Raw genomic sequence first — 11,609 nt, 5'->3', positions numbered from 1 at the left:
GATGTTATTATACTTTGGCATATATAAGACAGTAATGAAGAAGTAGTATTAAATGCTTTTAGTGATCTAGTGAGATCCTCAATTAGTGGTCAGAAAAATGGTTAGCTTCTGTCAACACCTATTTTACAGTAGAATTCAAAAATTTTCCTAAATCCCTTTTTAGCCTCGACTTTCTTCTTTGCATTATATTCTTCTTGCCTTTATCCTTGCTGCTGCAAATAACAGTTTCTAACTTAGCTTTCATTCAGTGGAAAAGAATATATCATAGAATATGAAAGAATACCCATAAGATGAAAAATAAGTATGTTATACATAAGCAACTGCCCTCTGCTGGTTTTTCATTTGGTGCTGGGCAAACACAGAGGGGTTCTACCAGTTTGTTTGGGAATGTGATGTGAGAAAGGGCATTTGGGACTCTTAATGTATTTTCTACTATCCTTCGTTATTTAACATATATAGGCTAAATAGTAATAACGAATGGATTCCTTTTATTTCAAACCAACGGATACCTTGTCTGATACCAAAGGAAAGCTCAAGCTATACATTTATTTCTAGTGCACTTCAGAAATAAAAATCCCATAACAATATTTTCTCAGAAAACTTTTTATAATAAACACTAGACACAAAGTTTCTGGAAAAGAAAACTTGGAGCTAAAAACCTTTCACAGCTTTTTGACTTGTCTGACTTTCGTTTCCCTTAAGACTCAATTCTCCCCAGTATTACAAAAGAAAAGCAAAATCTTCTTTCCGAGAAAATTCGTATTAGTGGTGGTGTCTTCTTCATTTCGTTTTCCACACAGACACTAAACACTAAACTTTTTTCTGAATAACTGAACTTGATTAACTTAATAAAATATATTATGTCTTCGTAAATTTCCCACACATGTTAAGAAAAAGACAATACTAGTATGGAAATGTATTTGATACATACTTTTTTGCAGTACTGGGTACTGGCATTACCTCTATTAACAGAATTTATCACAGATCTCTGAGTAAGAGAATCTAAAGCATATCATAACAAAAATGGACTAAAAGAAAGACCTTACAATCTACTGTCATTTGTTCTGTCATCTCTATAAAGTTAATGGGTTGGAAAAATAGCCTTTGGAACCAAAGTTGGTATTTAATTGAAAGGAAATGCTTTTTAATTGTAATTTCTTTCTTTCTTTCTTTCTTTTTGCCCCATCCACCTATAATTTCTCTTAGTTTCTAAAACATACTTGCATGAATGTGAGAAAGAAACATGGAGCGTAAAAGGAGGGTTCATATTCATCTGCTTGTTAGTAATAAAAATATATAAATTTATTTAAGATGAATAAAAGTGTTCCTTCCCATGTATTATAAAGGAAATGACACTGAAGGGAAAAATATGTGTATTTTCTTAAAAACTTACTCTTTGTCAGAAAGAACAACTTAGAGCAATAAAATGGCGACCATGCTAATTCTACAGCTTAAATAGCCATATTTAAGAAATAGCAGCAACAGTCCTCTTAAGAATCTTAATGATAAGGAATAACATAACACTTTGGTAAGGATGAATACATTCGAGTGAAGAAATATGAAATTAGCTGTTAAAAAATTAATGTCCCTATATTTTGTCTTTGTTTTAACAAATGTTATTTTTTTAGAGAGGGAAACATGAGCAAAATTATCTACCATCTGAAATGCCCTCTTTGCCTAGAACAGTTGAATCAGTTTTCATACCCAACAAAATGGTAGCTCACTACTTTTCTGGTATAATAGCAGTGCAATTTTTTAAAAAAATTTAAGGCCATTTACAAATGCCAAAGTAACATAGGAAGCAAATTTTCTTTTAATTGGTCAGAAATGAGAAGAAGTTAAAAAAAATCCTTGTGGAAGTCTTACTGTAATTCCGTTATAAAGTTATTATGATGCCAAGTACTTGTGGCTTGTTGTTAAGGTGCTTTTACTTTATACCCTGTAGTCTACCATTTGTAAACACATCTTTTTGATGTTTCTGCCAACATCCTGGCAACAAAGCAGTGCAATTTCAAATGAGCTAATTAACTTAATTGTTGATGAAGCATGAAACAGTTCATTCACCCTGTTAGCTGCTCCATGACAACATAAGAGTCTCAGCCTGTGAAGTTACTCATCTCCATAAACCTATCTGTAGCTCTCTGTTTAGATCTCTTGTATAGCAGAATTGTGCATGGAGAATGTTTCATAAAAGATGTATATTCTCATTTGCAATGGAACCTCTTAAAATTAAAAAAAATATATATCACTGTAGGAAGAAATTAAGGATACACCAAATTTTGATTTTAAGCGAGAAGCCATGTAACTGACCATACAAATATACAGCCATGCACATTGCCCTCTGATTCTGAGGGCAACAAGTAACAACATTGATGAAATAGATTTATTTCTTAAAATGTTAGCCTCTTCTAACTTTCATGTCATCATTCTTATTGTTAAATATAAATATGTTAAGCATCATTATTTAAAGTCAGGAAGAGCAAGCTTGCAATTAAAAAAGATAAATCCGTAAAATATGTCTGTTCGAAATTATATATATTCTACGACTCCTCATGTAATTTTACTTAAAATTTTTATTAAAAACTTGAAATTTATTAAGACTCCTGCACGCGTCTCCCAATTATTAATGACACAATTACTGTAGGCTACTATTTTCCGTTCATTCAAAAATTCTATTGAGTGATTTGTAAAATATTTTGATGAAGAGGTAAAGACGAGGTCATCTTCTTAGCCTGACTTGGGCCATGTACTTGTTGGAGCACAGAGAAGCGCAGAGTGTCCCCCAGGATGGACTTTCACTTCCTCCTTTCAGCTTTGTCTTATTTACAACAATGTGCCTAACACTCCCACATAATCCACCCCCTTCCCTAAAAAAGGTAAGGAACCTACTTTAAAAACTGTCCAAAATCTTCACAAATGCTTTCACAGCCTGGCCATTTGCAAACTCCATGGCCGTACAGAGTGTGAGAAGCCCCAGTCTCCTCGTGTGACGAGCTGTAGCAAAAGAACACGGCGTCAGATTCATCTCAAAAAGCCATAATCGTTGCAGGCTGCTAGCGCCTGTCAGGTTACGATCAGTGACAAACAGGTCAAAACAGGTCAATTCAGCTCAGAGCAGTCAGAAAAATTTAATCGTTCTATTGAATAGTTCAACTGCCAAGGCTAGATGATGTTCCAATTAGAGGAGAAATAGAGCCAAAGATGACTGTTAATAAAGGATAAAAAACTAAGAGGACTGTATAATATCATATGCTAATCTTGCCATATGACCTTAATGTAACATTTACCTCTAAATAAAAAATATATATTCATATGTGGTCAAGTGAAATAAACCTGTGTTTTTAAGAAGGTAATAGGACAGCCACCATAAGATTTTTGAAATGCTCTTTTTAAGGATGATATGGACCTTTAGGATCATTTAAATTGCTTAATATTTACGTGTGGACCATAAATTATATTTCCACTAGTTACAGCTGATTAAAAAAAATTCTACTTTGGAACAGTATTCATTAGCTATATCTTTCTGTAATCATCAAAGACTTTTGATAAGTCAGATAGAGATTCTAGAAAAATCAAGCAACTTCTGCAATATATAATCATCAAATTAATCTCAATTAAAACACCAGCATGGAAGCATTCAGAAGCATACCATTTTATAATAATGAAAACTAACAAGAAAAATTTTTCATGATACTCAAATGACCACCGGAAATACCACCAAATGATAGCATCCTATTTTAAACCGTTCTGTAATTAAATATATGTTTCTCTAGAAACAAAATTTGTTTATGAGAAAGAATTTATTGCCGCCAGGCAGGTACTCACATTACACAACAGAATACTATCAATCCACTACACTCAAATATGTAGTCTTTACAGCTAAATACCACAGGAGCCTAAGTCACTTTGTTATGAAATCCTGCACTTATGTTTCATCCCTTAAAAAGATATTTTTCATGTTGAGCAATGTTTTAGCTTATATATTTTATGAATTGCTTTAAAGCCACCTGATTAGACGGCTTTATGCTTAAATAAATGGAAGTAAATGGACAAAAGTACAGGGTGCTCCTTTTACAAGGCCAGTTTTTATTCAACTAAAGTAAAACAGTTGAAAATTATCTAACATAATGTACTCAATGTAGATAACTGAAATCAAGTAATTTTTCCTTATGAATTTTGAGTCGAATTTATTCAGTTTTCACCGTACGTTTATGTCTATATATTTATAAATTCCATCATGTTACACTAATAAAAAAGGCAAACCAGATATTCTATCTTCTAGTTTATTACACCTATGTTTATATCCTTACGTATATCAAGTCTCCGATACCCACGGACGTGTTCTTAAACATATATTAAGCACGTGTTTTAAAGCATATGCTAAGGGGGGGGGAATCTTTAATTATTTAATTAATTATTCAAAAGGGGGTTCTTAAGTTTAAAAATGGCAAAATATTCTCATTTCAGCAATCTGGTTCATCACAACATACTAGCCATAAAAATATGCTGACACAATAATTCCACACACACTTACTAAAAAATAAAAATTTTCAGGCAAATTCCCCACTAAATCCATCAAATTGCCAGCGTTTGACCTGCCTTCTGTAATGAAAATAATATATAAGATAAATAACCTAAAGGTTTCTATTTAATTTGTTCTATACATTCTGCCCCTCTTAAGTACAAATCATAATCATTAGTTTTATGAATGGTAGAAATAAAGGTTGGTGACAGATAAATATAGAATAAATCTCATGAGATTTACCTGTCCCGCCTTGCACTTAGGACTGAAGACTGTCCATTCACTATGGAATGATGCGTTATTGGTGGTGATGCTTTGGAAGTGGTGGAGGAGGTAGTCGAGGAGGAATTGTTAGTAGTGAGGTCTAGCCCTCCATGTTTAATGCCATTGTCTTCCATACTGTGAACTCCAGTCACTTCTTTCCATAACTGCTGAATCTCAGCAGGACTTAGGCCAGCTATAAAACGAAAGAAAGCCCCACTAATATAACAAGGTGAAGTTCATAAAACGAGCTTAGTATTATTACTAGATTAACACCAATGACAAAAGTGATGTTACCAGCATAATTAATATACAATAATAAAATCACTTTACGCCATCAGCACCATACCCTTTCTCGTGAATAATCAGTTATTTGCTCAAGACTACCAATTTGGGAATGGTAGGAAATGATCCTATTGGAAATAATATCAAAGATTAATGGGAAAAACCCAGCAAGTTCTATTTGAAAATTGAACTATTCAACTTTTAACAGTAGCTTTTACTTATTGCTGGTATTAAGTTTTTATCAGCAAGGAACTGAAAAAGAAATAGAATTGGAAATGAGATGTATCAAAAGACATGAAAAGAGAAAAGGGTAAGGAGGATAAACAAAAGAAAAAAAAAGTCAGGGGAAAAAAACAGTAAACATTCAACTCAGAAGGAAAATACATTTGACAACTTTGTCAAAGTTTTAGTTTGCTCTTTCTCAGAAAGGCAAACAAAATAATTGAGTTTCACTAGGAGGTGCTAAATAAGCCAATAATATGATTATCTACATGGATCAATTAAGCAGATAATATGGAAACTTCATTTTATGACCGACAGAATAAAAAAACTACTCATTTTAAACAATACCCTGGCTCAGATCATGCAAATTTACCAGATTTATGAAGAAAGAAAACAGAAAATTAAGGCACAATGCTTTAGCTTTTAATTATAATTTTGAAATAAGGAATTGAGAGATTATTGTCTACAGTCTTTGACTTATAAAATAGTACTTATATGTGCCAAGTACTATATCTTCATGTATTCTTTCTATATCTTATGCTTCTTAATCCTCACTAAATCCAATGGGGTCAATAACTATATTTTAACCAGTTCATGGATAAGGAAACAAAATGAGAGAGAGAGGTTCAAAAATGTATCCAAGGTCACAAAGCTTCTGTGTGGTAGAGCTCTGATTTAAATCCAGGCAGTCTGATTTGAATGCCTTTGCTCTGGAAATATTATATTAAAAATACAAAAATTACCGAATAAAGATATCCGGGGGAAAATGCAGTTGCAATTATGATTGCTATCCCTTATTCAGCATCTGCTAAAGTCAGTCTGGTGCTTTACAGTCAAAATCTCAATTAACCTCACCTGATGTTAGGAATCATTACATTTTACAGATGAGGGCGCGGTGTGGAGGTTTAGAAAGATTAAAGATGTTGCCAAATCACTACACTCGTAACTAGTGGATAGAATTCACACCTAATGCACTGTAGCTCCAAAATCTAGGTTCTTTATTATTAAGTTCACCTATAACGTCTAAAATGAGGGTGGAAGTACTAGTCAAACTACCCCCACCCCCACCTCAGATGCTCTAAGTAATATGGATCAATCCCGTGGTGTGCAGGAGAGGAGCAGGATAGAACAGGCAGGGGAGACTAGGGGACGATAAGAGAACATGATGGCGAGCCCTCTCACCTCTACCCCTGCGGGTAGAAAAATCATCAATCCAGACATCGTGGTAAGTAGCCCAAAGTGACAGAAGAATTCTCACTGCTCCAAACATAACTTCTGGTCAAATTATTCATCACAGTGGTAACCTTAAATTGCTATGCCTATCACAATTTCTTACAGATAGCTTTACTGAAAGCTATCATTTTGGTGATTCTGGCTCCTGAAGATTTTAAAACACCCTAAGACTGAAGAAAAGGCAAGCTAACTCAGGTTTCCAGTTATTAAAAACTATTTTTCCTGTATAAAAGAGAATGGCTTCATAAAGGAAGGTATTTCTCGGTTACATAGGAAATAATTGCTTTATAAAGATCATTAATTATTGCTTTAACTCTAGCTTTAACCTAAGATTCTGAAACTTTTCTGACAAACTTTTTGATTACCTGTCTGTACAAGTTAGGTGTCCTCACAGCAAAGCTCCACTAGCAAACCCTCTCTCGTGGCAGCATCGACAACGTCTTCTGCATGGGAGCCCTCACCGTCTGACTCTGCCTCTCTGCCCCACCGTCAACTCTTGCCTAGACCATGGTTCTCCTTTCCTGTCTTCCTGCTTCCCCCTTGTCTTGCTATAACTTACCACTCTTCACATATCAGCCCAAATTTATCACTGTAAATGTAAATGTAAATGTAAATGTAGGCCATTGGGCTTTCCAGGCAAAGCCTCCAATGGCTTTCCAGAACATTTCAAAAAACAAAACAAAAAATAAACAAACAAACAAAAAACACAACAAGATAAAAGGGGAACAAACAACAACAAAAAAACCCTACTGTGGCCTGTCAGATGCTGGCATTTATTGTCTGGGTCTTGCCTGCCTCACCTCACCTATCGCTTGCTCTCTACATTTCACTGTGTTACCCCAGCTTTCTTCTGCATCTGAAATGCATCGAACATTTGTACCCTTGCCAGCTTTTGCCCTGGCTCTTCCCACAGCATAGGTGACTCTGTCGTTGATCTCATGGCTTCCTCACTCCCGTCACTCAGAGGATTCAAGGGTCACCTCCTCTGAGAGGTCTTTGACCACCCCATCAACCACTGCCCCTCCCCACCTTGCCTTCTAGCATTCTCTGTCACCTCACCCTGCTTTCTTTGTCTTTAAATCATTTATCAGTCTGAAACTATATATTTGTTTGTTTGCTTTACACGTTATCGTCAGTTTTCCTCTACGGCAATGTAATCTTAAACTGGTAAGAGTAGTGATTTTTTTACTTGACCTATCTATCCCCAGTGCCAAGAGCAGTGCCTGGTATGTGTTCAATAAACAGTAGTTGATTTAATTGATTACAACAGATTCACACAGATCTCGAAGGCATTTGGGTCTTCACGTGGAAGTTCTGTGGCTCTTGAGAGCCATAGTATTCATGGGCACTGTCATCCTGGAAGGCCAATGTCTAAAGAATTATAAACGGCCCTAGTTGATTCTGATAAAATTTTATATCTTGACTGAAGACTATTAGGTATTTTTAGAGACTATATCAGTAAAAGATGTTATTAATAATTTAGTTTTTGAATTTTATTAATAATTTAGTTAACCTAAGTATCCACTTACCTTTTAAAAGCAGACTTCTCTTACACTAGTCATTTGTGTTGAAAATTAGTGGTAACAGCATGATATCACAATGATATGGCAACAAATACTAAGCACATAAACATCTGATGAATAAGCCACCTGTTCACTATCCAAATAAGGATCCTTAATTAATTGAAGGAGAAAATGGTTTTTAAAGATTACAGATAAGGGGCAGAGAAGAGATGATGTCCAAAAGAGATTCCTTTTAGTGGGAGTGGTTCCCTAAAGTGTCTGGATGGAAGTATGATTTACTTGCGGACATTTTAAAACTTTCGATGCCCTGACGATAGTCCAAACCAACGAGATCACAGTTTCTAGAAGTAGGACACAGGCACCAGTCTGCTTCTGAAGCTCTACACGATTCCAATGTGCAGATAATTTGGAAGGAAAACTGTTAAAAGCAAACTATCACTTTGCTTACAAAACTGTATTCACATCTACACTTTGGTTAGCTCTTTTCTATGGATATAAAACTATGACTATGAAACAATGAACCAATAACTTCTGCAGAATTTTGAAAGTTTTGTGAGTTTTGAAGTTTCGGTGATTTGCAAGAATTAACTGATTTTTCAGGCAATACTAGAACACATTCAGTATGGCCCAAACTGTGCTCTACGCAACAGTGCTCTTCTAAACAGTCCTAATCGAAGAAATTGAAGAGGTCTGTGGCCTGTGTCTTGGAGACTCATGACTAATGTTAACATGTACATCTGTTCTAAGATGTCTAGGAACAACAACAACAACAACAACATTTTGAGTCTCTTGTTCAACTCAGCGTTTTATAAATCCATTTGAGGATAAAAAGAAAGACAACAGGAACAAACTCTTTCTACAATTATACTGATTTATTTCAGTTTTAAATACTGGGTGTAGGCTTAGGATTAATTATGTGATCTCCAGCCAGCCCCTCCCTTGAATAGCAGGTTGCCTATTTATAAACTTGAAGATTTTTTCCCCAAAATTAGCTTACTTCAAAACTAAGCTTCGGGGCGCCTGGGTGGCTCAGTGGGTTAAGCCTCTGCCTTCAGCTCAGGTCATGGTTCTGGGATCGAGTCCCACATCGGGCTCTCTGCTCGGCGGGGAGCCTGCTTCCTCCTCTCTCTCTCTGCTTGCCTCTCTGCCTACTTGTGATTTCTCTCTGTCAAATAAATAAAATCTTAAAAAAACAACAACAACAACAACAAAAAAAACCCCTAAGCTTCTGTTTATATAGCTTCTCTGACCCCCAACTCAGTCTTTGTCTCTGTTTTATTAGAAACTTGCCCAGTGCTTCTGATATACCCATCACTCTTCCACACTTCAGTGCTAATCTAAGACCCAAGATACTCTTATATTCCCATTTGAGAGATGAGGACACTGAGGAAGAGAAAAGTTGAGTAATGAGCTCTAGAGCTAATGTGTGGCAGGGCTCCTTGCATTTTTAGGTTTCTGTTCACATAACCTCTTTCTAGGACTCTGTGCTTGGCCACCCGTCTAAAAGTTCAACCCCACCCATTTCCATTTCTTTCTTTTGTCCTATTGTTTTTTCCTTAGCACTTACCACTATACATGTTAACTTGATTTACAATGTAAGTTTTGTAGGGGCAGGAATTTTTGTCCATTTTCTCGACTGCTTTGTCCCCAGTGCCTGTAGGAGTGTCCACCGTGCATGAAAGCTCAATGAATACTGAGCTGTTCAAGTGCCAGGAACACCAGGGGGCTGGCAATCTGGGAATCAGTGGACTACACCATTACAGAGTAATAGTAAGGATGACTCAATTTTCTTAGTAACTTACTTCAAGGATACATACAGACTATCCTAGAGCCAAAAAGTTGTATGATAATGCAATTTTAAAATTAAAATTCCATGATGACAGGAAATCAAGAAATGATAATGGGTGATGGCTTTGGGATGACAAGTTGGGTTTACTCTCATTCACTGCCAGTACTACAAATAAGCGTTAAAGGTCTGTTTTTCTGGAAGTTGAATGAATAAAAGGATGAATTCCTAATCAAATCACATGTAATACCACAGGTAAAGCAATTAAACAATAATTCCTTAATCCTGGATTCAGAGTATGTGGAGTAACTACCGGGTGACAAAGTGCTGTGCTAAGAATTAATTAAAATTTGATAATTCACATCTAGATTATACATCCTTGGGGCACACAAGGTTTAAAAATTTCAATGGCTTTACTTACTGGTAAAAATTACATTAGCAGCTTTTTCACACTCAAAAATGAAAGATTCTTTCAATGTCCTTTCATTTGCTGGATCTACTAATTAATTTTTAATATTAAATAAATAATTTTTATACATTATGATGTAAAGTAAGTCTACTGTGATTTTTAAAATTAGCTTATCTTATTTAACAGTACATTGCTTATGTTCTAGGGTTATGTATAATTAAAAGTGATGAAGGCAAATTTGGGTAGAAATATTTGTATCGTTCATATATTTTGTGAAAACAATTTGATATTTAATGATCTGAACTACTGAACTATTATCAGGTGATTTTTCACTTTTCATCTTAAAATTTCCATTAAAAAACACTAGGACATGCACATGGCCAAAATAACTGAACCGTAAAGAAGGTTATATATTGCAAAATTAAATTTCCCTACCCACCCTCTCTGCTTCCTTGTTCCCCTCTACAGAGGCAACCATTATTCTAGTTTCTGGGCTATCCTTCAGAGATCTATGTGTTCATTTATAATTTGCCAAACCTAACATACTATTGATTTACATTTGACCGGGGCCTACTTCAACCTGCAGGTGTAGTGCCCGTCTCTAAAACGTGTGTTTAATGAAAGGTGCACTGAGTGTATATTTGCCCAAATGCTGAGTTAGAAGGAGTGAAACAGCTGTTTGGCTAAAACTGAGACCAAAGGCAAATATCTCCACTAAAGAAGGAACTTCTGGGATACTGGAATACTTCTGATACATATAAAAAAAAAATTCCCTCTATGATTTCACTATTAAAATTTTTATAGGCTGAATTTTTGAAGTTTGATATTTTATTTAAAAAAAACATAATTTTCTCAGTTTTCCCTATCATGAAATTTAATATGGCGAAGTTGACATTTTGCTTTGGAGTCTTCCTTCAAGATATAAAGAAGTGACAAAGAGAACTTTAAAAAAACTTAGGGCCTAAATGGATATAAATTCATTTTAATGTATGCATGCAGGTAAACCAATTATGTGACAATTAGAATTATAATATAATTTAATCTCCATCTTTCTATCTTATTTACATCTTCTCAAAAACGAACTCAACCTTCTTTCTATTTCCCTATGTATTTAATGTTTTGTAAGTTAGTCTTCATGTTTTCTTTTCTTTTCATTTTTTTTTCGAGAGGGAGGTTAGAGTGGACAGAGTGAGAGGGAGAGAGAGAATCTTAAGCATGTTCCATGCCTACCTCGGAGCCCCCACACAGGACTCAATTTCACGGCCCTGAGATGATTTGAGCTGAAATCAGGAGTCAGTCACTTAACCGACAGCCACCCAGGCTCCGTAAGTTAATTTTTATACATAAAATTAACAGCATTCATGATTA

General features: G+C 35.2%; 1 protein-coding gene across 16 annotated transcripts in view; it reads right to left on the bottom strand.

The window, feature by feature from the left end:
• FOXP2 (forkhead box P2) overlaps window positions 1-11,609 on the bottom strand; it is a 572,585-nt gene that overhangs the window by 44,831 nt on the left and 516,145 nt on the right. For all 16 annotated transcript variants that reach the window (XM_047694958.1, XM_047694957.1, XM_047694956.1 and 13 more), the window contains 2 exons: window positions 4,766-4,979; window positions 2,890-2,994 (listed from right to left, as the gene is read on the bottom strand). In XM_047694958.1, coding sequence (XP_047550914.1) covers window positions 2,890-2,994; window positions 4,766-4,979 — 319 coding nt within the window. The remainder of the gene's footprint in view (window positions 1-2,889; window positions 2,995-4,765; window positions 4,980-11,609) is intronic.

This window comes from Lutra lutra, chromosome 11 (genome assembly GCF_902655055.1).
Source record: "Lutra lutra chromosome 11, mLutLut1.2, whole genome shotgun sequence".
In the NCBI taxonomy this organism is placed as follows: Eukaryota; Metazoa; Chordata; class Mammalia; order Carnivora; family Mustelidae; genus Lutra; species Lutra lutra.
The sequence above is the reverse complement of the archived record's forward strand: the minus strand, read 5'-3'. Positions and strand labels throughout refer to the sequence as shown.